This window comes from Lissotriton vulgaris, chromosome 2_2 (assembly GCF_964263255.1).
Source record: "Lissotriton vulgaris chromosome 2_2, aLisVul1.2, whole genome shotgun sequence".
NCBI classification, from domain to species: domain Eukaryota; kingdom Metazoa; phylum Chordata; class Amphibia; order Caudata; family Salamandridae; genus Lissotriton; species Lissotriton vulgaris.
In genome coordinates, this window is record NC_141688.1 from 111,091,124 (window position 1) to 111,118,015 (window position 26,892).

General features: G+C 46.8%; 1 protein-coding gene across 2 annotated transcripts in view; it reads right to left on the bottom strand.

Moving 5' to 3' along the window:
- Nucleotides 1-26,892, bottom strand: part of DAPK2 (death associated protein kinase 2) — a 640,584-nt gene that overhangs the window by 47,905 nt on the left and 565,787 nt on the right. Inside the window, exons 9-10 of one of the 2 annotated variants that reach the window (XM_086959403.1) lie at nt 9,958-10,003; nt 8,453-9,236 (exon numbers count right to left, since the gene is read on the bottom strand). In XM_086959403.1, the coding sequence (XP_086815529.1) occupies nt 8,586-9,236; nt 9,958-10,003 (697 nt within the window). In that variant the 3' untranslated portion in view covers nt 8,453-8,585. Of the gene's footprint in view, nt 1-8,452; nt 9,237-9,957; nt 10,004-26,892 lie in introns of those variants that run through there. The other variant, XM_086959404.1, reaches the window with a different exon arrangement.

Sequence of the window (26,892 nt, forward strand, 5' to 3'; positions counted from 1 at the left end):
ATACGCACTCTCAAGTCTCAAAGGCAGAAAGTGGCAGCCGGCAGTTTCCCGTCTCCTGAACAATCAGTAGTCCTTGCACCACCTGGCTTCCTGGTCCTGAGGTACACAACTCCTTGCTCCCGTCATCTGCACTTGATGCCCTGGGCACAGAAGGAAGAAAACACTGAACCAGGAGCAAAGGGCACCAAGATGGGATTACTGCTGGCATCCAGGAGGTAAGCTAGGAGGGAGACACACAGCCTGTGAGACAGAGTCTGTGCATGTGTGATTGAGCTAACCGGTGTGTACCTGCTTGCCTATTGCTGGAAGGGTCTGGCTGGAAGACTAATGGAAATTCTGTGCAACAATATTCTGTCTATTCCTGGCATATCAGTCGCCACACTAGGTGTATCGTCGGGATTCTTGGCAACACTCTCGCTCTCTCTGGCATAATGGTGACATATCATTGACATCTATTGAGCATCCTTGCTGATATTCTGATTATCCTGAACATAATATTGACCTATCCTTTAAAAACAGTGAGAATCTTTAGAAACATGCTGACCACACCTGGCGGGGGGGCGTGGCTTGGATGCCGAGGAGGTAGGCAGCGTGAGCTCGGAGCTCCGTGCCCGATCCCGGAAAATATCCTGAAAATCTGATCGGACCCCGAGGTAACCGATACCATCCGGTACTGGACGTTACTGCGGAGGGTCCGAGGCCCACGGAGGACGACACCGAGCCATCCCACAGCAGTATTTCGACTTTGAAAGTTGAACCCAGGCGAGAAGTTGCGGACCCCAAAATGGCGGCGAGGGCATGAGAGCAGACACGACGGAGACATCTGCCCGGAGACCCACTGAGGACTACTCCCTGACGAATCAAGGGTGTTGGCGGCCATATCGCGCCTCTCCCCGGGTGCCGAGTGGACTTTGGGAGCACTCTTGGGCGGTGGCTGAGGACCGCCCCCCTAGTGGGGGCGACGGCAGTGCGGCAGTGGCCCAGTGACGAGAGCCCCGGGCCCCTGGCACGTCTGGCGCAGGCCGGGCCGCGATCGCTCAGTGTTTCCTACTACTTGGTGACAAAACTGGGCCCGGGAACCCTGCCGAAGAACGAAACCCGACGGCACTCGGAGGGTGACCAGGAATATACTCGGAGACCGCCGCCCAAACCGGCCCAGATGGGGAAACCAAAGGGGAAGGGAGATGGCGCGACCGACACTGAGGCTGCGGAGGGAGCGGAGCGAGACCAAGCGGCATTGCAGCGGATGCAGGATCGTATCCTGGAGGCCATCGCCACCACTAAGGACGCCCTGCAGCAAGATATCGCTCAGGTGGCGACGGGCTTGGGCCTCCTGAAGGCCGACCACGACAAACTTAAAGACAGGGTGAAAACCGTGGAGATCACGGTTAAGGAATTAGCCCCGGGCCATGAAACGTTGAAGGCCCAGATGGTAGACGTGATGGACCGCCTGAAGGTGCTGGAAAGGAGGGCCGAGGATGCCGAAAACAGAAACAGGCGCAACAACGTACGCCTAGTGGGCCTGCCGGAGAAAATTGAAGGCGACGACATGGTGGGATACCTTGATAACTGGTTGCGGACGGAGGTGGCACCGGAAGGTCTGTCCCCCTTCTTCTCCCTGGAACGGGCACATAGAGTTCCAGCGCGCCCGCCAGCCTTGGGCCTTCCTCCTCGCCCGGTGGTGTTCAAGTTGCTCCATTATCGGGACAGAGATTGGCTCTTACAGAGGGCGAGAGAAGCAGGGCCCTTTCAAGTGGAGAACAATAGAGTCACCATGTTCCCGGACTATACGTTTGAGACGCAGCGACTCCGGGCAAACTTCCTGTCCCTCAAGCGGGAGCTCCGCCAGGAAGGCATCAAGTACTCCCTGCTGTTCCCTGCCAAGCTAAGAGTGGTAGTGGATGAGAAAACACTATTCTTCACAACTTCCGCGGACGCTTGGGACTGGTGGGACACTTATAAAGCGGGAACGGATGGTGCCAAGGCCAGGGAGGAGGAGGCCAAGGTGGCGAAGCCAGTAAGGCAGTCCCAACGGATCAGGAGGAACCGCAAGAGAACCGGGAAACCATCGGTGTCACAGACGGAGGCGGAGAGGCAGGCGGCACTACAGGCGGTAGTGGACTTATCTAGGACCGCCAGGACTCGGTCCGGGAAGGGCACGGAATCGGAGGACCCGGGCACGGGCTCGGAGACAGGACAATCGGAATTTGGTGGAGCCCGGGGCCCTATTGTGACGCCGCAGACTTCGGAGGAGATATTGGAGGCGTGTTGAACTGAACTGGTGGAGTGAGCTCGTTCGTTGGTTGGACACCGGGGCACTGGGCCCGCAGCAGTGGAACATTATTGATTGAGGTTTTGGGGAGTTGTAATGAGGGGATTGCGGGGTGGAGCGCGCGGGGCTGATTTGTTTTGAGGTTCTATCGCATTGAGCCGCGCCCTACTGGCCCCTAAGGTCATCGCAGTGGGGACTGCGAGCATTACCACCTCTCCTTGAGGGGTGGTCGGGAGTGTTGGTTTGGATGGGGGTACTTCCAGTTGCGGGGGGGCCTGTCCTGGGGGGGTGGGAGTTGCGAGCAGTTGGGGTTGCTCGGGGGCAGTTGTTGTTGGTGGGGTTCAGCTTCCTGTTTGGAGAGGGTGGGTGGGTGGGCCCGTGGTCGCGGGACTTGTGCGGACATTGTTCTTTGCTGTATGGTCCGGTTGTGTAGGGGGAGATGGCTAGCACTGGGGCTTTGAAATGTGTGACCTGGAATGTGCGGGTATGCAGTCCATGGCGCGCAGACATAAAGTCCAGGCGTACCTCAAGCGTAGGGGGGTTCATGTAGCGTTCCTGCAGGAGACACATCTTAATAAGCAGGAAGGGGCGGCTCTGCAAAGGCGCTGGAGGGGGCAGTTATTCTACACGACATTTTCGGCTTTTGCAAGGGGGGCACTGATTTGGATACGGGCGGGGGTCCCCTTCCAGGTCTCAAAGTCATTGGTGGACCCTGAGGGCAGATATGTGGCGGTGGAGGGGAAGCTAAGAGGCAGGGTGATATCTCTCTGTAATGTGTATGCTCCTAATGTAGACCTGCCCGCCTTCTTGTCTACCATCTCGGGCAAATTGGCGGGTTACCTGGCAGGGCCGGTCCTCTTGGGGGGGGACTTCAACTCGGTTGAGGATGTGTTACTAGATAGGTCCCATCCCCCGCTGCGCGCGTCCCCAGTACATAGGGTCGCTAAGCGTAGGTTGGAATGGCGGGAGAGCTGGGCCCTCACGGATGCATGGAGGGCGTTGCACCCCACCGCTAGGGACTATTCCTTTCACTCACACCTGCATGATTTGCATGTGCGGCTGGATGCGTTTCTTTGTTCGGCATGTGTGCTCCCCGCGGTGGGAGGGGCGGAATACTTGGCTAGGACGATATCGGACCACAACCCCTTGTTGTTATCTCTGGAATGGATGGTGACTGTTAACTGCGTGCCAACATGGCGCCTGCAACCTGATACCCTGGACGATTTGTTGTTCAGGGAGGCCCTAAGTGAGCGTATTGAGAGGTATTTTGAGGAGAACAGTGGCTCAGCCTCCACGAGGGCGGTTGAATGGGATGCGTTCAAGGTGGTGGTGCGGGGACACTGTATTGGACACACGGCAGGGGCTCGGAAGACTTTGTTGGATGACTTAGATAAGGCTGAGACACGGCTGAGGGAACTGGAGAAGAGGCGCCCGAATCACCCTGAACTGCAGGAGGGGCTTAGCGGGGCGCGGGAGGGGCTGGCAGTAGAGCTGGAGCGGCTGCGAAGCTTCGACCACAAGGCGTACATGACAAGGGCGCATGCGGAAGGTGATAAGGCGGGGTCAATGTTGGCGTGGCTTGCTAACCCAATCCGGGGGGGAGTGCCGATCATGGGGATCCAGGAGCCAGGGGAGGAGCCCTGCCACACTCAACCCGGGATCCTGAATAAGTTTTGTGCTTATTATGAAGGGCTCTATGAGAGTGGTGGAACAGGAGGGACAGAGGAGCTTGAGGAGTTCTTGGACGGATTACAGTTGCCGCGAGTGGAGGACTCGGAGGCAGAAGAACTAGGTCGGCCCATCTCTCTCGGAGAAATAGGTTGTGCTATAAAACAGATGGCTAGAAATAAGACCCCGGGCCTTGACGGACTGCCGATCGAATTTTATGGCAAATACCTAGAGTACCTTGCACCACGGCTGCGCGAGGTATACAACGAGGCGCAGGAGAGGGGCCGACTCCCGGGCTCCATGTGCGAGGCCCTCATGATCCCGCTCTTGAAGCCGGGCAGAGAGAGTGCGGCGCTGTCCTCGTATCGTCCGTTGTCTATGTTGACGACGGACTACAAGATCCTCAGTAAAATTCTGGCCAACAGACTGCTGGTACATATGACGGGCCTGGTTCACGGTGACCAGTGCGGTTTCATACCGACACGCAACACCACCCATAACATTCGTAGACTCACGAGACTGATGGGTGCGGACTGGCCGGACGCCGTCTCCCCATTTGTCCTTTCCATTGATATTGAGAAGGCATTTGACAGTCTTGAATGGGGATACTTATATGAGGTGATGCGTCGCTTCGGGCTGGGGGACGGATATATAAAATGGACCAAGGTCCTCTACACCGAGGCGGTAGCGAGGGTCCGAGTGGGCACACTGATCTCGAACCAATACCCGATTAGGCGTGGCACTAGACAGGGCTGTTCCCTATCCCCGCTCTTATTCGCGTTGGCGATGGAACCCTTCGCTGCGGAAGCCAGACTGGGCCGCCACTACGCAGGTTTGTCATTTAGGGGGAGACCGCACTTCATCTCCCTGTACGCGGATGACTTGCTGATGTTTTTGGCCGACGCGGGCCCCGAGCTTCAGGGGGCGCGACAGCTACTGGGACGATTCGGTAGGTTGTCGGGCCTAAGGGTCAACTGGCCTAAATCCTGTCTGTTTTCCCTGAGGCCGGGAGAACCATGCCCACTCACTGCTCAGGAACTCCGGTGGGAGCCGCGCTGTCTGCATTATTTGGGGGTCTATGTTTACCACGCCCCGTCCGACCTGCTGGATGGTAACATCACTCGCTGTATTAACGCCCTGCGGGGGTCCATGGACTTCTGGGCAACCCTGCCGCTCTCCCTAGCTGGTAGAATTTCCCTGCTTAAAATGATAGCCCTGCCCAGGCTTTTGTATTATTTTAGGACACTACCGGTGTGGGTACCGAGCTCGGTTTTCAAACGCCTGAGGTCATTGGTCATAGCGTTCTTGTGGGGTACGGGTAGGAGGCGCATAGCGCTCGACACGCTGTTGCGCCCTAAAGATGAAGGAGGTATGGCAGTGCCGGATTTTGAAGGGTATTACCTAGCTGCGCAGCTGCAGACCTTTACTCAGGAGGTGGCGAGAGTGTATAGAGGCCCCGAGGACGCGAGAGTAGAAGGCACCCCGCGACACGTTCTGGCATATATTACGCTGCACCAGAAACTCCGGGTGGGAGATCTGACGGTCGAGGAGCAGACGTTCCGGCTCTCCTGGGACCGGGCCCGTAAGCGGGCGGGTGTCCGCCGTATGTATGCCCCCGAAATTCCGCTGGGGATGGTCACCGCCCTCCCACATGGGGTGACTGGTCGCGCTTGCTGGGATGGGAGGAGGCGGGAATACTAATGCTGGGTGACCTCTACGAAGATGGGGTGTTGCTGCCGTTTCGGGACCTGCAGGAGCGATTTGACCTTCCGAGGGGCGACTACTTGCTGCACGCAGCAGTCACGGGCGCTATGCGAGCCCACTGGGGGGAAGGGCTGCAGGAACCTGGCACCTCGATGGCCTGCCAGTACGCCATGATGGCGGCGGGAACCTTTAAGGCTGTCACGTGCCTCTACTCCAGGATGCAGCGGGAGGCCTTGCAACCTTTGGCAGCCCTGAAGGCCAAGTGGGAGCTGGACCTCCAAGTGGAGATACCAGACACGACCTGGGGCCAGTTGCTAAGACGGGCAAGGAAGAGCTCGAGGAACGCCAGGTTCCAATTGATTCACTTTTATGTAATTCACAGGGCATACCTCACCCCTGGGAAAATCCAACAGTATTTTGGGGCGACTGACGCTGCTTGCCCCAGATGTAACACAGCTGGGGCGGATTTGTGCCATATGCTGTGGGATTGCCCCTCCTTGGGAGATTATTGGCAGGAAGTTGGGCGGGCCCTTAACGCAGCGACAGACAGGGATATCCAGTTTACTAAAGCGGTTGGCGTCCTACATTGGTTCCCGCATACACCTAGGACTAAGATGACTAGTAAATTTATAGACTTAGGGCTCATCCTGGCCAAGCGGGAGATCACGAGAAACTGGAAGTCCAGAGTGGGGCCCACGTATAAAAGATGGTATGGAGAATGTCTGAGATGGGCCGCGTGTGAAAGTACCCTACGATACCAGTTGGCCTGGAGGTTGAATGATGAGAAGGCGCTGGAGAGGGCGACGGCATGGGAGGTGATGGTGCAGGCACTCCGGGATGTGGACGATGAGGGGCAGGATGGCGAGAGTGCACTAGCTGGAGCAGACCCTAACACTACACAGGAGAACACACCTTAGCGAAAGTTTACTTCCTCCTGCAACACACCAGACGCTTTTACACTGTTAACCCAGCGCAGAGCGACCACGGGGGTGGGTGGGTAGGAGGCTGTTTTGGAGGGGAATTGGGGTACCGAAATTTGGGGAGGGGGAGGGGAGAAAACCACAAAAGCGTCCCAGGGTTATTTGCTTGATGAAGCGGTCGGACACTGTAAGGAGCCACAAGAAATGGGCAGGGTTGAGGTCACCCGCACCAAGCTCGAGATGAAACCCCCTGCCGGCGATCGACTGGATCTAACTAAGACTGTACATGATGTGTTGTTAATGCTAAGTATATTGTCTGTACATTTATATTGGTGATGCAATAAAAATGAAGTTAAAAAAAAAAAATGCTGACCACACCTGGCATAACAGTGTCCCATTCTGGACATATAGATGGCTTTCTTGGCAACATTCTAGCTATCTCTGCCATAACCATGGAAAGTTCTTGACATACAATTACTTTCATATTTCACAATACTAATTCAACACTAATCCTTTATGGGTTCCGGAGTAGCGTGCTACTAGCTGAAAAAGCGCTTCAACACCCCATCAGGGGTAACAAGCGCTATATAAATTCAAACCTTTTTTCCCTCTTCTATTCTTCCGCTATCCTTCTGAATCCAAATAACTGACTAACCTATCCAGAACTCAAATTACTTTCATATTTCACTATACTAATACAACACTAATCCTTTATGGCTTCCAGAGTAGCGTGCTACTTGGCGAAAAAGCGCTTTGACCCTCCATTATGGGTAGTAAGTGCTATTTACATGCAATTACAATACAACACAATACTGTTTGCATGACTGGTAACATTCTGACATAAAGTGAGTGACTCACTTTATGTCTGTTGACATAAAGAGAGCATTCTTAGAAACATTCTCGCTTTCCCTGGTGTAAATACTGGATCATCCCTCACACTGAGTGTGATAGCATCGCTATCCATGGCACGCCAATAGCCCATACATGATATATTTTGATACTTCTTGGCAACATTTTGACTGTCCTTGGCATAATGGTGGCCCATCTGGGGCATCTCAGCAAAGATTTTGAGTCCCTGACAAATTAGTGGTCCATCCTTGACATAACGTGGGCACTTTTGACCACATCCTCTAACATAATAGTGGCTCTTCCTTAATATATTGTGGGCATTCTTGATAGAATTGTGGCTGTACGCTACGTAACGGTGACACTCTCACAGTAGTGCTCATCCTCGACTTACTTGTGGCCATTCCTATCATCATTCTAATTATCCCTTGAATAGTGGTGGTTAAAATGCCTATCACATGATGCACATCCCTAGTATTTTATGCTAAACTTACATGACATGAAAGACAGACTCTCTCTATGTGTGAGAGTAATATATGTGAGTGATTGGTGACAATGACAAGCTGCTGTTTGGGGAACAAACGTATATGTACTAAAAATGAAAGAGGCATTTCAGGACAAAAAATTTGATTTTTTTTAAAGAAAGGACAGGCTTCTGTTCCAGTGAATTGTGCTTATATGTTCAAACTTCCACTTTTTGTTGCAGGGCATAATATTTCAGAAAATTATGTTTTAGAAAAAATTCTTCATTTGGCCAAAGTATTCAAGGTTGATAACTGAGTTTAGTATGGTTTAAAGGACACCCTAGGGCAATTGTTCGGCCTTTAGATAGTTTAAAATAAGAGATCTTCACCTTTAGGTTAAAGTAGGGGATCTTGGTGGACAAAAGTGCTCCCGGTAAGATCAGGCCGACTGCATGCATATGTACTGCAGGGGCTATTGGCACCGGTAGGGTATCACCGCCTTATCCTGACACTGATACCATGCTTACAAAAACAAAGAGAAATTTATGAAAATCATGTTTTGCTGGTTTGAGCACCTTTTCTAAATGAAGATTTAGTACAGTTGCTTTATTGTTACCTTCTCTAGGTATGTTACCTTAAATAAACCCCTACATGCGAAGCACAGGGACACACATGATGAATGTGCTTCTGTAGCCTGATCAGTCCCTGCTCTTAAGGGCTTGCTTCGGTCACCTCGAGGTTCAAGCCTGCAAGAAATTCTTCACTGCAGGATCTATTTAGAAGATCCATGATAGACTGACTGCCATCCTTGTTAAATACGGATGCAAAGCTTCCATTCAGGCCTCCCCCTTGCCCGTCCTCCACGTGGAAGCCATTCATGACATCCTGGACAAACTTGAGTTCTTCAGCGATCTCTTTACCTAGAGATTCGAACTGGGAATTCAGCTCAGTGTACTTTGCAGTAACATTTGTGACGTTCGAACCCACAGTCGTGATGTCATCTTGCAGATGTTTCTTCATTGACTCCACTTTACGGAATTCATACCGGAGTTGCGATAGCTCATGCCGGACGTTCTCATTCTCCTCTTTGTACCAGGCTTCCTTCTCGTTATATATTGAAATCAAAGCATCAATATCTTCCTGCAAGGAGTCGTGAGACACGGCAAGCATCCCGAAGCTTGATTCCATCTGGGTTATGTCTTCCACCACATGGGCAAACCGTTCAAAGTTGATGTAGGTGTTGTTGGGGGGCATGCTTGAGTGGCTTTTGATGGTGTACTCCTTCAATCGCTTGATCTTTAGCTGTCTTTGCACAAACCTTTTACTTTCAGTGACTTTGGTTTCTTCTTTTGACTGATGAGTCTTCAGACAGAAGAATAGGTTATTATTCACAGTGTCGATAAGCGATCGCGTTAGCACAAACTCAACTCCATGCTTGGACAGGGGTGCACAGCGAGCTGCTGTTTAAAGGACCTGGCACCGCTTTGCTTCTCTGCCGCTGTATTCATGCATTGTTATCCAAATTAACGTGATCAGTAGGGAACGCTTATATATGGCAAATGTAAGTACAAGCTGCGACTATGCGCTGCTTATCCTCCAAATACCAATCGTAAGCGTGTAAGTTAGTACACACTCCAAATTTCCATTTAAGTATTTACCTACAGTGTTGCTGTAGGTAAAACCAGTTATTGTTAATACAATTGGATCCATCCCAAAATGTTACATGAAAATGTTGGTCACAATCGTTACAAAATCCCTTATTAGACATGCCACGCACATCAAAATGTGATTTCTAATAAGGAGGGTATTATAATACAGCATGTGAATCAAACAAACACACGAAAACAATAAACGTTTATAATTAAAATGGCCGCCAACAAGCCGTTAGTCCAACACAGATTAAAACATTTTCTGGTAGTAGTTCAAAGTTATAATACGGGTCTGGATTTGCAAATGTCTTGGTCCTAGTGTAATGCACACCCCACAACATGCATTATATAAATCAAACAAAGAGAAACAGCAAAAACAAAGGCAAGACAGAAATCAGAAAGCAGCAAGTTTGTGTCCTCACAATAACGCTTACCGTGATCCATGGGTGAGAAAGGGCTTCCCGGATTGAGAGTCGTTTTCTGCAGACGAAACAAAAATAGACTTTGTGAAATTCTAAGTCTTTCAGGTTCTGTGCGACAAATACAAAAAACCCTAAAGTGGTACGTGCAAACCTGTAAACAGTGAATGGCTGTATAATATAAAACACCAACAGGCAATTTCTAAGTCATGCAGATCTGATATATCTGGAGCCACTGATTAAAACAGCATGACAGTCAACTTGGACACAAAGCAGACGTTCCTGCCTGAAGAAAGATATATCTTTGGACAAGATGTGCCAAAAAACAACAACATGATGGACACTGATAGGACACAACTCCCATTCAACCCGGAATCGCTATATCAATTTGGTTGCAAAACAGGAGAAACCATCTATGCAGAGAGAATGAGTCTTAACTGGAAACAGTGGTGCGTTTGGATGGCTGCCGATCAATACTTGTTAAACTTCACTGAGTCACAAGATGCAAATTTGCACTTGTAAATGGATCCACTCACATTGAAAGTTATTTTAATGAGAACACATGGGCTTACAGGAGGTGGTGTGTGCGCAGCCTGTCCTCTCGCAGCCTGCCCTCTCGCAGCCTGCCTTCTCGCAGCCTGCCCTCTCGCAGCCTGTCCTCTCGCAGCCTGTCCTCTCACAGCCTGTCCTCTCACAGCCTGTCCTCTCGCAGCCTGCCCTCTCGCAGCCTGTCCTCTCCCAGCCTGCCCTCTCCCAGCCTGCCCTCTCCCAGCCTGTCCTCTCGCGGCCTGCCCACTCCCAGCCTGCCCACTCCCAGCCTGCCCTCTCCCAGCCTGTCCCCTCCCTGCCCTTTCCCAGCCTGACGTCTTCCAGCCTGTCCACTTCCAGCCTGCCCTCTCCCAGCCTGTCCCCTCCATGACCTTTCCCAGCCTGTCCTCTCCCAGCTTGTCCACTTCCAACCTTCCCTCTCCCAACCTGCCCTCTCCCAGCCTGCCCTCTCCCAACCTGCCCTCTCCCAGCCTGTCCCCTCCCTGCCCTCTCCCAGCCTGCCATCTCCCAGCCTGTCCCCTCCCTGCCCTCTCCCAGCCTGTCCCCTCCCTGCCGTCTTCCAGCCTGTCCTCTCCCTGCCTGTTGTCGTGTCCCGGTGGCAGCAGGCAGCAGGCAAGAGTGTGCACTGCGTCCCCGAAGTAACAGCCCTAAAGCAAGCAAGAAGTACGCCCCCCTCCCACCAATCCCTGTTAGGTAGTGGAAACTGTCCAAACTGGGGTGCAGACAGCCCCTCTCACCTTTCGGCCTGGTACCACTGCACCAGCCGCACTACTTCCCTACTGACCGTTCTCCACTTCAGCCCCGTCTAAATTACAATTCCTGCTTGTGACCCTTTTGCCTGCTTGTGCTTGTTTTCGTGACCCTGTTGCCTGATTGTGCCTCCGTGTGCCCCTGTTGCCTGCTTGTGCCTCCGTGTGCCCCTGTTGCCTGCTTGTGCCTCCGTGTGCCCCTGTTGCCTGCTTGTGCCTCCGTTTTCATGCCCCTGTCGCCTGCTTGTGCCTCAGTTTTCGTGCCCCTGTAGCCTGCTTGTGCCTCAGTTTTCATGCCCCTGTTGCCTGCTTGTGCCTCAGTTTTCGTGCCCCTGTTGCCTGCTTGTGCCTCCGTGTGCCCCTGTTGCCTGCTTGTGCCTCCGTGTGCCCATGTTGCCTGCTTGTGCCTCCGTGTGCCCCTGTTGCCTGCTTGTGCCTCCGGGTGCCCCTGTTGCCTGCTTGTACCTCTGTGTGCCCCTGTTGCCTGCTTGTGCCTCCGTGTGCCCCTGTTGCCTGCTTGTGCCTCCGTGTGCCCCTGTTGCCTGCTTGTGCTGTGTGGGTGTGTGTGGAAGGCTCTGTGTGGGTGTGTGGAGGGCTCTTTGTGGCTGTGTGTGGGGGGAGCTTTGTGTGGCTGTGTGTGTGGGGGGCTCTGTGCGGCTGTGTGTGGGGGGAGCTTTGTGTGGCTGTGTGTGTGGGGGGCTCTGTGTGGCTGTGTGTGGGGGGGGCTCTGTGTGGGTGTGTGTGTGGTGGGGCTCTGTGTGTGTTTGTGTGTGTCATTTGCGAGAGATAAAGCTAGTGGCATTGTAAATGACAATGCCATTTATTTATGTTAAAAAAACATAAATAAAAATAATGTCAAGAGCAATGCCAATAGCTCTAACTTTAACAAAGGCAAAACCATTGCATTGTAAATGCTTGTTCTCTTTTTCTCCCCTAATTGCAATGCTCATCTACCCTCTTCTTCCACCTCCCTTTAGGAGTTCACCCAAACTCTCTTTCCTTCACCATTGCCCTGCTTTTTGAGGTTCGAATCTAAACTAGATGTGTATAGGTCTTTGATGGAACCATCAGAGAGCACTCTCATTAGACAGGGGAATTTGAGACATGCTTTGGGCTAGTTAGACACTGAGACTATGAACCAGTTCTCAAAGATTTCTCTGTGACTGTGTCTTCCTCAAGAAAAGTTGTAACATCCACAACTTACCGGCGAGTCACCACTTAAGCATGGGGAAACTAATGCCTAGCTTATTCAAGTACTGTGTAATTTACTGAGTTATACGTTGTACGTTGAAAGGACGGGCAATAAAATGCATAAACAAATGGAGTGAGAGAGGAGTGGTCAAGGACATTCAGTACTCATTTTGCTAATTCATTATTCATTCATTATTTTGGGTGTATTCTCAACAAGTAGACTTGCAACACTTTGTTTAAGGGAAACAACTGTTACAACGCATGCTTTTACCCCACATGCCATTACAACAAAAGGGCTTGCTCTAGGGGTATAAGGTGTTTGATTTAACTCCAACACCTTCCCTACTGTTGCACAGACTGGAGTTGGAGTAGTAAATTATACTATTCCAAACTGCAGCCCACCACCAACAGCAAGTCATTGTAAAAACTTGCGTTGTAACAGCATGCGGGGTAAAAGCATGCATTGCAACGTCATACAACCTTTCACATGCTGTGACAAATAAGTATCAGATGTCGGTGTCCTATTCAGACAGTAAGGGAACAATGTGTCAGTGCTTAAACTGAGCCTGTGGTTTCGGGTGCTCAGCACTGGAACTTAATCATCAACATCGGCGCTTTACATGAGCAACAATTAAGGACACAATTATTTACGGTGAGATTAAGTGATTTGCCCAGAATCGCAGGATGTTGAGCCGACGCCGACACTTTCATGGTTCTGTTTTAGGCTGCGCTAACTGGTGAAATGGGCTGGTGCAAGCTGGCTCCTGATGAGAGCCCCAGCACTTATTTTCTTTTACAAATTAACCACTGCAATGTGTTACATTAAGGCCATATGTACAGTGTAGTCCTGCAACCAGCAACTTCAAGAGCGGGCTGTTGCTTCTGTAGGTAGCAGATATATTGCCACTATATTTAGTCCCAGAGTCCCAAAGAATCCGTCCCGACTCCCCTGTACTGTAGAGCAGTGCAAACAGCCATCTCCGCCCTAGTCCACTAGACGTTCTCAGTGCACCATAGGTTCAAGAGTGGCACTACATCAGATTTCCAATTCATGGCTATATATATTTTTCGTCAAAATCAAAGCCTGACTTTGGAAGCGCACAAAGCCCTTTGTCTCGTATTAACAGATATCACTTCTAACAAGCAAGGGACGGGGTCCAGCGGGAGGCTGTAGGCATTCACCTCTGATATGCATTGTACTACCTGTGACCAAAACTGGGATATCGTCGGACAGGACCACACCATGTGCATATAGTCTGTGGTGTCAGCCATGCATCGAGGGCATGAGGTTCTTGCTCCCTGATACATTGTCCGAATTCTCTCCTGGGTCAGATAAGTGTGCTAGACGTAATAACATTGGACAGGTCTAAATCTTGTATTCTTCTAAACCTGTTTGACGGAGTGTAAGCATTGGGCCCAGGTCTTATCCTATATGTCAGTGTCCAATGCTCAGACCCACACTGTGTCCCGAAGTCCCTTTAAAATAATGTTGCTGGAATGCCATGTAAATATACTGTATGGCCTTTGTAGTTCCCCCATTGGACAATATCACCTCTAGTGGTGCCACCATGGAGCCACATTCTGATCTGTTTCCTACAGGACACAATCACTCTTTTCAGGGCTGATTGTAACAGAAATGTTCCCTTTTTCCCAGGTAGTATGTGTTTGTCAAGTTGTCAAAGGTTCTCAGTTTACCGGTCATCATCAGATCCGCCCAGACCTGTCTCCCACCTCCGTCCAACCTCCTGTCCTATACAATGTGTGAATTGAAGTACATTTTGGGATTATCCAAATAGGAAGTCTCAGGCATAAGGTGTTGTCCTACTGCCTCCAGCACCACGCAGCCACTCAAAGGTGGAGTAGTGTCCAGTATCCAGTGCAGAAGAGATTGCCCTGCTAGTTCCTCCAATATCTCACCGTCAGCAACTGGCACAACTAGCGCATCGGCCATTGCAGTGGTGCTGAAGCATAATACCACTCATAGTTAGACGCCCCGGGGCCACCCTCCTCCAGCAGGGCATATAAATTACTGAGTGCAACCCAACACCTACCGTCACTCCACACCAGCAATTAAGTAATTGCTGCAGGTCACTGAAGAGAGATTTGTTCAGAACCACCAGAATGGCTATGAAGTATAAAGACGTCAAGGGAGTATGAGCATTTTCGAGATATAAATCCTTTCCATCGGGGACAACGGTAACAGGGTCCAAAAGGGGAGTGACAGGTGAACAGAGTTCACCGCCCGGCCCGTATCGCCTGCTATTAAAGTAGACTTGGAACACTTATGGTAATTCCTAAATTAATAAGGTATAGGTGGGGTGGAAAGTGCAGGGAAGAGGATCAATCATCTCAAAATTGTGTTGTGCTGTAAAGAGTGGCTTACAGGGGACACATGATTTATTTGCAGAAAGTAATTGTTTAAACATTCTAGCACTACAGATAAGTAAGGTACACATAAGTAATGTAAACATGAGCAGGGTTACATAAATTGGAGCTAGTCCCTTATTTTTTACTCAAACAATTTCCAAAGGAGATGTAAGCAGATCAATAAGTTAAGCATGCTTTGAATAGGTGCCAACGTACACGTTTGTGAATTAACAAATACATTTAACTAACATACATAAGAAGGCCAAATGTATAATTTTTTGTCAATACCATATTATTTGTGTTTCTGTGGTATTTTTGGCATAAGCGGTAAGACATTTGTTATCAAACTTAGGGATACCCTATTATTATTATTATTCTCCTTACTAATATTACTATTAAAGGAGCTCTTCGGCAATTAACATATAATTGTCAATAATACTGGAGAAGAAGTTCTTCAGGATAAGTACACTATTTGTGTCCAGTGTGGGATAACTGTAATACCGCTGCCTTCAGTGGCTGGTTAATCCACTACCTTACTTTTGGTGATCATAACCACTGATGATTCAAGCACTGGCTGATAAATGTGACTTTTGCACCATCCATGGGATAAATTACACATGAGTGTCATGTATAAGGATATTGTAAGTCACATAGGAGTTCCAGGATGAAAACCAGGACATTGGTGCCTGAAACGTATATGGGATTCTAAGGGTATATTTCAGTAGAAAAAACTTTACAATCTCTGAAAATTGAATAGAAATTGAATAAGAAAGATTGCTATTGAACTGTTAAAATCCGCAGTTAGCAAAATAGTATAATTTAAGATCATTTAATTCCAAGGGATGTTATTTAAGTGAACATTTTTTAGTTATTATTATAAAGTAGTCATTACATTATTACATTATTATTGTGATGCAAACAGGTTTGTAATAAAATACAATTTAGGTGAATCTGTTGTTTTAATGCAAACACAAACTAAAGTATCTGTAAGCATAATTCACAGAGCCTGGAAGGCGCTCCTAAACATTCAGCAAACATTTGCCCAAAAAACAATATGTCACAAGGTTGGATCCCGGACCTGGTGGTAATATTTAGAGAACCCCATGTTCCAGGAGAGCATATTGGAGAGAATTTGAGGTTGTGATCTGGAAAGGGTTGGTGCTTATAGGCCTCTGCGCATGCTCAGAGAAAATATTAGAGCCAGAACGACATTGCAGACAGAGTGCCCGGTTGCCAAAGGTGGTCACAACCTTGAATCCGGACTTCATCACTGAAGAGATAATGATTTTGGCTTAGCTTTTCTTTACAGAGCTCTATTAAAGGGAAAGTGCTCAAACTGGCTTTACCTTGCAACGGGGAAGCATTTGAGAGGAACTGGTGCTATGCTGATGGTGAAGGCTTCAGCCATTCACCGATAATGTTTCCCATTTACAGAACAGTTTTGTAGGGTTTTATGCACCGAAGCCAACCAGCAGAGAGGCTAATTTTACTGCTCACTCAAGGCAAGTGTGCAAGTACTTCTGGCACTATAATATTAAAGCTATGTACGAATTTGTGATTTTAAGACATTGTAATCTGCCCTACTTGCATTGCCCTTGTAATGTTCTAACTTTAGATCAGTAGAATATCATTATAAAAATGGGGAGCTGAAATTCCACGGCTATTGTACGTTCACAAGGGCTCTGCAGTTACACATAATGACAAAGTCTTTATCATTATGCATGACTACACAGATCTTGTAGATCATAAGCGTCAAAATATTCCCTGAACTTTATTCCCTACAGTTTCCCCCAGTACGGAACAGTCTACTTGCTGTGGCTCAGTACCGAGACCCTGCCAGCTCTTAAAAAGGTCCAGCAGTGGGTACCCTCTTCCCACTGTGATTTCTTTTGGTCTATACCCTGGCTACTCACATCTCCAAAGAAGCCTGCAACATTACTTGATGTAAATAGACATGAAAATGAAATATGCATGTAACCCCCACCTATCCATTCCTCTCCGTAGACTTTCTAAGACTATTTCTTTTTTCACAGACTTGCTCTAGAAAAATTCTAACCCATCGCAGTTTCACCTCATCATGTCCCGTCCTACTGCTGTCACCCAATCACCCTTCCTCGCCATCTTCCAATTCATTAAAAACCTATAGTTAATTCAAGTGAAAACCTCCTCAGCCCCAGCCTAGATCTGGTTCTCTCCACCACCAACTACACTGTGATCTTACTACTTCACAAACTGTTCACTCCTCCACCCTTGTAACCCCAAATTCCTTTCTGCCTTCCCTACTAACAATTCTGGTTCATTATGGTGCTCCGATGTCCACCATACTTTTTTTTTATTATAAAATAATTTTAAGCACAGAGACATTCTGCATTACATGGGGAAATCCATTTAATTCGTAATTGTGTATTAACTTACACTTGGGACAGATTTACAAGGCTATCATATTTCCTATAAGGAGAAATGAGGTAGTAGGTTGAATCCCACGAGGACTTCTTTGGATTTGTTTGACTAAACAAATGTTCCCTTTGATAATGTGGACGTTTTGAATGGCCGGCTAACGGGAGCAATGGAGAATGGTCAACTAAGCGGCACGCTAGTAGCAACGAAACACATTGGGGCTATTGTGTGACAGGTGTGTATTCAGCATCACTATACTATAAAACCTCTTCTGGGAACAGTCAGTCAGAGTAGGAACATATTGCATTACTTAATGTGTCTAAGGATGTAATGGTATATGTGCTCAGCACTTTACAATTACGATTTAAAGCTCAAAACAAGACCATATCATGAAGTAAAATGAAATTCAAAAGTGTTACAAACAGCCCCACAGCAGGTGCCGTATGAAAAGCTCTTATTATCTTGCTTTTGGCCCTTCTTGTACCCTCAGCCTTCAGAACCTCTGTCGGGAACCTCCCGCCCTCGCCCAGTTTCCTCTAAAGGACGCTGTCTCCGGCAGTAACGTAGCAAGGATGCAATAGGCCCTGGTACAAAGAGAGAAAATAGCCCCTTTGACTGCTGTTGGGGTAGTAAAATACAGCAATTGTCAGGGATCCATGGGCCCCTCAAAGCTCTAGGCCCGGTGCCACTGCACCTTCTACACAAGTTGTGGCTTCGCCCTTTTCTCTGACCATTTCCCCAGGGTCTCTCTACACCACCCGCTTTTTATTTGCAGCCACAACTATTAATCAGTGGATAAAAAACATAATAAGCCCACGATTCTATTATGTCATTATCATAGGGCATTGAGATGTTTGCTAGATCATAACTTCTCTTTACAACAATCTAATGTTGTTTTTTTTTCTGATCTTAAGCGGAATAGATTAGAATAAATATTCTAAGTATGGCACAGCCCTTTGATCTGGGTGTTCACTGGAACACCTGCTACTGGAACCTGCACCTTTTAGATTTCCTTAAGCTTTGATGTGAAATACCCTGAAGCCAGAAGCACTGTACCAGGCTTAATGAAACAGTTGGAGTCTGATTTTATAATAATTCCAGAACAAGGTGAGGCAACATCACATTTTTAATTCACAAAATAGATTGCTATCCGTTCATGCACACATTATGTATTTCTCACTGCATGGTTTTGGTCTTACAAGTTACAAATTACTATATAGCTTTCCCAAAGAGAAACAGAAAAACATGATATCCAGCACTACATGAAAATAAATGGATGCAATTTTATATTAACAATCATATTTATGCACGTTTTTATCGATAAACACACCTATAGGCGATTCGTCTTTTTCTTTTGATTATCTTCAGAAACAGCGGTGGTTTCTACATAGGGGCATTGAATCCCTAACTGCAGCCATTACATTACTTAAATGCAAAGCATCAAACCATACATACAAACTGTATGTATGCCACCACACGGAGCTGCCTCTCCCGGCAGACAGTAGTAGGCGTGGCTTTGTTGCCGACCGGCAGCTAGGGCTGTTTGACTGAACTGCGCATGTCCGGTTGGCCGGTACTTTGCTTATGGCCAACCTGACATGCACAGTTTATGGCTTCCGTAGACAGAGCTGTCAGCGAGCTGGACAAATAACACAGTCCCATCAGTCTCAGATGGAGTGCTGTGGTCAACTGTCCCAGCCAATACTCGCACTGCTCTTATGCTGTTACTATTATACACAGCATGAGAGCAGTGTTCATTGGCTGAGATGCATGGTGTTTTAGTTTCATTTTGCCAAAATTGCCCCTTGTGGGGAAATCAGCATTCCACTGAGACCACAATACTTAACCTGTGTCATGGTGCACCATCGAGTTGTATCTCCAGATATCGCTGACCAGAAGCATTTTATTAACCCCACTGGATGACGTAGTGATTAAGAATCAAGCATATCTCTGGTCTCGATTCCATGCAGAAACACAACCAAGTGGGTCCAGTGCAGGGTGCAGAAATCCTTTAGTCACATATGAAACTGGACAGGGCCAAAAGAGGATTTATTTTGCTTGCTAGTAATACCCATGAAAAAAGGAGCAAATCAAAATTCAGTTTGCGGTGGGTGCCATATAAAATATCAATATATCCGGAGCAACGCCTCCAGTGTCGGCGCTTGAGTTGGCAGCTCTAAGCTGTCCGGGGGGAGCAGCCAGCCTCGAAAGGTTGGTGCCAGCAGTCTATCTTCTAAACTCCTTGAAATCCACACACCTCAGAAAGAGCTGGAAGTATCTGTCTCTGTAGTCCCTAGTAGGCCTGATTTAAGGGTATTATACCAGCTGTACAAATGCCGCAGTATAATGCAGGCCAGTGTCCTCTTTTTGCCCCCGCAAAAAATAATGGCAACTGTTTCACAGTGGCACCGTTGATGGAGTCTCAGCAAAGAAGGCAAAGATTGAAAGAGCATGACGTCTGACTCCACCTCAAGCATGGTTCATTGGGCAGTACTGCTGGGGACGAAGTCAGGTTCCAGTGTCCAACTTTCTTGAGCGACAACATTCACACAACTTTCTACACATAATCCATTTTGCAGCTTGCGTTATTTACACAAAAAAACAACCACCTTCTTTGTTGTCAGTGGAAAAGGTGTGATGCTTAACAGCACTGAAATGAGCTCGAAATCCTACCCATTAGTACTGTGTGTTTTTTCTGCACATTGAACTGCGAGCACATCAAAAGGACAGGAGTGAATGTTGGCAACCTCGAGGTGAAAAGTACTGTGTTCGTCGCTAGCCCGCCGAGGCATGAGGCCTTTACCCTGGGTTAGCAACTTCTTACTAAAGCCCGGTTCTCGTCGTGTGGACTAATATTCTGGAATGAGCCTGGGGTTCCCAAAGCAGTGGAAGTCTTTCACCAGCGCACCCTGGAGCCTGTGCAGCAGGTGGAAGATGATCCTACCCTTCGTGCAGCACACTAAATATGTACGGCTATCTGCTGCATGGCAATAAAACTGACCCTATCTTCATGCCCTTAACATTAATGCCAAAAACATGGATTGATTTACAAAACATTAATGTTAAAAACGTTAAGGCAATGCATGTCTGCGATTTAGTTCTCTGTTATTTCACATGTTGTACCTAATCTTGCATTCCCCAAGAGTGTTAGCTATATTATCCTGTTGAGTTGCTGTATTTTTCTCAGACATCTTATTACTCCTCCTGCATAGTGCATACTTGGAGCCATGCCAGATATTTATGAGGGGCTTTGATTGAAAGCTCGGACTCTGAGGCTGAAGCCAAAGTAAAGTGTCTGTCAGTGGTTTGGCTTCTCTACAGAGCACACAGAACAATGGTTATTCATTCCAATTGCAATTGAAATTCTGTGGAAATAGTTGTGAAGGGGGTACAAAGATGTCAACATATTTACAAGGCAGAAGGAGATGTTTTGGGTCATTCCAGAAGCCTGGTTGGGGCATTTTCTTCCAAAGTTGATGCTGCATGCAGTGCAAGACACGGGGGCAAGCACACACCTTAAAGGACTGAAGTTGTTGTGCAGTACAATTTGCACATTTCAGTAACTGTTAAACGTATAAATGCAATACGATATGGAGAAGTTTTTAATGTGTTTAATATTTCAAGTCTAAGCGTTCCCACAGATTTATAAGCCTGGCTTTATCACAAAATGAATTTGCTTTAATTGCACCATTTGCCAATATTAATTCTATTTTTTCTTGGACGGACGACCCCCCTGGACCCCACGTTTGTCCATTGAGCTTGTTCACATCGCTTGCTACATAAAAGTCATACCCAACTTTTACGCCTTCACCACTTTCAAATTTCACCAGCCGCCACTGTTCAGAAACATTATGGTTACAGAAAGTGAAAAGCACAACAATTGTAAATTTTCATCATACTTAAATATAGTATGGCATCAAATCATCTAGCAGTTCAAATGGGATACATGGGTCCCACCCCCCTGTCAGGGATTATTGCCACACAGACTAAAAAACGGGATAGTGATCCCACCACAGTATCATGTAATGAAAGTCACTTCTGAAGGAGCATGTAGACAAGTTCTAGATAAAGTTCAGGTAGAGACATGGGGAGAACTGTACAAAGACGGGATGTTTCTAACAAAAGAACAGTTCTTCCACAAATATACAACCACAGGGTTGGAGATATTCATGTTTGTGAGACTTAGGCAAAGAGTAAGGGCGGCCACCCCAGAGTTCCTACATAAGCCACAAGTTTTCCCCCATTACATGCACTTCTGCAATCGGAGTCACCTCGGCACGTCACCTCTCTCATCTATCATAGCACACAAACAGCTTTTAAGGCACCCCGGACACGATTGCGCACACACTGGGAGACAGAACTAGGCACAACACTATCGGACCAGCAATGGGAGTACTGCTGTAAGCAACTTGGCAATATAACAGCTAATAGTAGGCTACGAATGGTCCATTATAAGTTCTTACATCACCTATACTATACTACGGCCAAACTGTTTAAGTAAAAATAAAAATTGATACTTGTATAGTGCACTACTCACCTGCAAGGGTCTCAAGGCACTTGTACGAATACCGCTGTGGAACCCATCCTGGCTTTCCCTGTGAGGCGTCCACTCCTGGGCACCCCCAAGGTGGAGACTAGGCATCCTTAGCATTGTGGGGGCCGTTGTGGAGATTAAGCAAGCTATTGCCCAGAGTTGCAGAGTGGGACTCCATGATTGGAATAGGCACCGAGGCGAGAATTATCAGGTCCGTGGAATTTTGAGCCCAAGACCCGCCGAGGCGGGGAATTGAACCCTGGTCCCGGGCTAGACCTCTGCATCAGGGTCTGCCGCTCTAATCATTGAGCCACACTTCTCCACCTTAAGTTCCACTTAAGGGACAGCGCTAAGTGCGAGTGGTGTAAAAAGGAAGGAGCTGGCTTTCTACACCTGGCGTGGGAGTGCCCAAAAAATAATGAGTACTGGCACCACGTATTTGCAGCCATGACACAAATGGTGGGAGCCCCACTTCAGATATCCCCGATTACTGCCATTCTGAGCTACACTAAAGAAGTTGAAACAGCAGACAAGAAATATACGGCGCTGGGGTTATTGATAGCTAAGCGCAGGGTTGTCTGTAAATGGGGGAGAGGAAGGGCTCCCAAATTTAAAGACTCAATCCCAGATCTAATCTTGTGACAAGAACAATCAATCCCATATGCAGAATTACTTCCACCCACATCTAGACCTAGGGATATATGGGAACCCTTGAGGACCTATCTTTTAGCCACATCAGATGCGGCATAGACCATTGTAGATGCGTAGGATGTGGTGGGAGGAAATAATTGAGGAGCCAGATGCACAGTTCCTTAGCAGGCATCATGCTTAAACGAGCCACCTACTAGAGGACGTACTTGTGAAAGAGGACTAGGGGAACTGAGTATGTAATTGGTATATACAGGAATAGGATGTTACCATTTAATTGTACTATAATCAAAGGGAATGTATAAGACAATCGGATACAACGTATCGTCAATGTTTACTGATATGACACAATGCAATATGAAGATGTTTATATGCAGTGACTGCACTATATAAGATGTGAATGTAATGCTATGAAAAAGTTTAATAAATAATATATATATATATATATATATATATATATATATATATATATATATATATATATATATATATATATATATATACACAATGGCATCAAGTGAATTCAACATAACCACAGTATTGTTGCAGCCAGCGACTAACTAATATTTGACAGCGTCAGTCACTGTTTATAGCGCTAGTGTCATATACTAGTTTTCTACTCTTTCTTTCTACTTTTAAATTCTTTTTTTAGTTCAAAATGTTGTAAGATTTTAAATAATCATCACAATAAACTACCTTTGTACCTTGTGTACTCTTTCTCAAAAAATTGCTTCCAAAATTGTCTCAAACAAGATCTGATCCCTTGACCTTCGGTTGGGCAACTAAAAGTTTGATTATAGCAATTGAGCCATGGATCCTACATCGCTTTGGATGTTTGTAACCACAACCCCTGTGCTGTTGGGTAACAAGGCATTGGGGTCTAATGGACTATATAATTTAACGCTTACGAGGGTCTCATTATTTCAGAGTTTTCTTGCCATCATCCCTAAGCTGTCATGGCAGGGCCTGTTTAATTGTGCCCTTTGTACTTAGAGGGTGCAGATGGTTGGGAGGAAATTACATCCAACTTTCTACATAATTGACCTAATTCTAGATGACGTAGCTCCTGCTTATAGGCCGAAAACAAATGTAGTGTCAGTGGGCATGGTAAGGGTGTGTAAAGTCAGCTGGTGCATCAAAGTCAATTTAAAGGGTGTTGTTTATATTTTCTATCATTATATAAGAAGATCATTGAGACATTGACATCTCTTAGTGGTAGCCAAGGGTATCAAATTCTACTCTTGGCTTCCCCCTGGTACCAGGCGCACTGTCCTTCCTAACTCTGGTTGGGATAAGGGGGTCAACCCTGTGATATCACTCTGGGCCAAATGAAGTGCAAAGTCTCTTCCACAAACATCTGGCATTTTGGCAAATCAATGTTCATGTGATGCTTCTTGGCATTCAAAAATTGATGGTGCTTACAGTCGACTTTTTCAGTGGTTCCCAGTACTCCTTGCCAGAGGCAGTAGGGAGCATGGCTGCTGGTCAAAGCAACTCTCGAATAGAGTATGCTCTGTTACTGTATTCACAGAAACTGCACACGTATTTACTTATGTGTTTCCTTATGCAGTCTGTTTTGGCTTTCTGGTGCCCTCCAAGACAGCTGTGATTTGTACTCTTGTTTTGGCTTGGCGTAGCTCCAAAGCTGAAGGCTGCATTTTGCTGTTTAACAACAAACAGTGTTAGTTTCATGTACACTAAAGTTTGCCTTCTTTCCTGTTCTAGTGAGTGCACATTCTGGTTATGTGATAAACACTCAACAATCCATGCGGATTACCTGTGATTTCCTACTTCGGTATTCCTTGAGTCCTTAAACTTGAGAATAGTTTTAGCGGTGTTTAGTAAGGTCTGTGCATTCCCTATAGGCAGTCCGTAATTTGTAAAACGGAATTAGTGCCAGGGCCCTCGCGTGGAGACCACAGCAGCTCACACCACCCATTACCCCTGCCAGCATTGCAAATTACAGTACCATCACAACTACTAGCCATCATGCTCCCACGAGTAGGGCAGTACTGACTATTCCAGTTCCCTAAAGCTATAAGAATGGTGTTGGGCAGCAGGTATTAGTCATTTTTATTGTATGTTCAATTAAAAAGTAACTGTTGGTGTGCTCATCTCTAAATTAAACAAACAGCGCCCCCATGTGGCAGGCTGTCATGAGTGCTGGTGTTCAAAATTAACTGCTGGTCCTGAGTGCCGGAAACCACTGTCTCAAATTAAGCACTCTCTATAGGTTCCTTGTAAATCTCCTGTTATGTACTTGGATCCAACATGCTTTATAGTATCAGGCTGGATTTAGTTTACTGTCTCTGTGTGGTAGCTTGGTACAACTGCCTAGATTCGCGTCCTGTATCTGCATTGATGTGATGACATCTTTTCATGATCTATTGTGTTGTAGCACCTTAACAGTCAGAGTTATCTCTGTCAGTTAATACTCAGGTTCCTAATTTCTGCTCAGATTGCACCGGTATAAGCATTGTGCTTCAGTGAGTATATCTTTTCTGCGTGGCATCACTTGCATGTTAAACAAAAATGTCAATGTTGCACACTCTCTTCCTCATAGAAACCAGGATTGAAGGAACTTGTAGAATTTTTGCCTTCTAAAATGAGCATAATTTTCACAAACTTTATGTGAAATTGTGTGTAGTATGCAAAAAGCACTTAGGAAGTTTCAGGTGTGATAACTGAGTGCGAGAGCATACCTCGCATGCATAAGTCATGCAAGACAACAGCAGGCGTCTTGTTTGAGCAAAAACTGCAATTTCTACCCAACCCATTTATGTGTGGGTGAAAAAGATATGTGAAAAACTAAGACTTCTAAACAAAATATGTGAAATACATGAAACCATGCAGTGGGGAGATTAGACTTGTGTAATATAAATTGGTACTTTGTGTAACAGTGACACTGAGGTAGTGACATAGTACAGTCAGTAACAACATATTTGCCTATGTATCACTTTGTGTTGCAGGGTGACTCCTGCAGACCAAACCAGGGCCTTCCAGCTGTTATTCAATGAAGATGGTTGGCACCTTACTTTATTGTTACTATAGCGCCTGAGAGTGATCTTCTAAATACATTAATCACACATTCAGGCTGGATCTGACATACAAGATACTTATGGTTTTTATGCAACTTTTATTACTTACCAATTAAGATATGCGGTATAATATTCTTCAATGCAGATCAGAGCATTTGCAGAATGAAAGAAACACTGTGGGACTGGATTGTGTGGGGGGAGTAGGGCATGGTGGTGGTTTTAGAAGGATCAAAGCAGGGCAGTCCATCTGAACTACAAGGGATGAGATAGGGCAAACAAAAACTTCCTGGCAAGAGATGATGGAGCGTTTGTCGAACTCGCTGACCCGAGACTTGCATTTGGGTAAAATAACTAAAGGACTCTGCCTGAAAAACTTCAATAAAACTTACAACCCTTATTAATGATTTTAGCATAAAGTCCAAAAACATGCACATATTATATTTTGTGCAGTGGCGGCTGGTGACATTTGAAAGTGGTGAGGCACATAAGTTGGGTATGACATTATGTAGCAAGAGATTCGAGCAAGCTCAATGGACAAATGTGGGGTCCAGAGTAGGTCCTCTTCCTGAGAAAAAAATAAAAATATATAGGCAAATAGTGCAAGGGGCATCAACTTTGGAAGAAAATGCTCTAACAAGGCTACGGGAAGCACCCACAGCTTTTCCTTCTGCCTTGTAAATGTTTTGACTTCTTTGTACCCCCTACACACATTTCCACAGAATTTCAATTGCAACTGGAATAAATGACCATTGTTCTGTGTGCTCTGCAGAGAAGCCAAACCACTGACAGACACTTTACTTTGGCTTCAGCCTCAGCGTCAGAGCTTATAATCAAAGCCCCTCATAAATATCTGGCATGGCTCCAAGTATGCACTATGTCTGAGAAAAATACAGCAACACAACATGATAATATAGCTAACACTCTTGGGGAATACAAGATTAGGTAAAACATGTGAAATAAGAGAGAACTAAATCGCTGACATGCATTGCCTTAACGTTTTTAACATTCATTGTTTGTAAATTAATCCATGTTTTTGGCATTAATGTTAAGGGCATTGAGGAAATAGAAATTTTTCGTGGCCAGTGTGTCCCCTACATGTACCCTATATATGTACATATACCCCATGTATGTCCATGTCATCATGCAATTCATTTCTCATGCCTGTAATAATAATGCCCCTGCATTTCCGTCCAATGTTCACATGTCAGTTACCAAGCCCTCCATGAAAGAAACGTTAATTCTGCACTGAGGCCTATGTTGCCAATGCATTTACATGGTGCACGTTTAAAAGTCGAGATGAACTCGTTTTTGTGGCTCAGCCGAGCCTGACACTCTGAAAGCTGCAGTTCAGCTATGTATCCCTGACCTCTCACATACTTCCTGCTCAGCCGAGAGGTGCCCAGCTCGGCCTGCCAAGACAGTATTTTGCCTACAGTTATCTGCCCTGCTCCACAGAAACACATTCCTGCTTAATGAA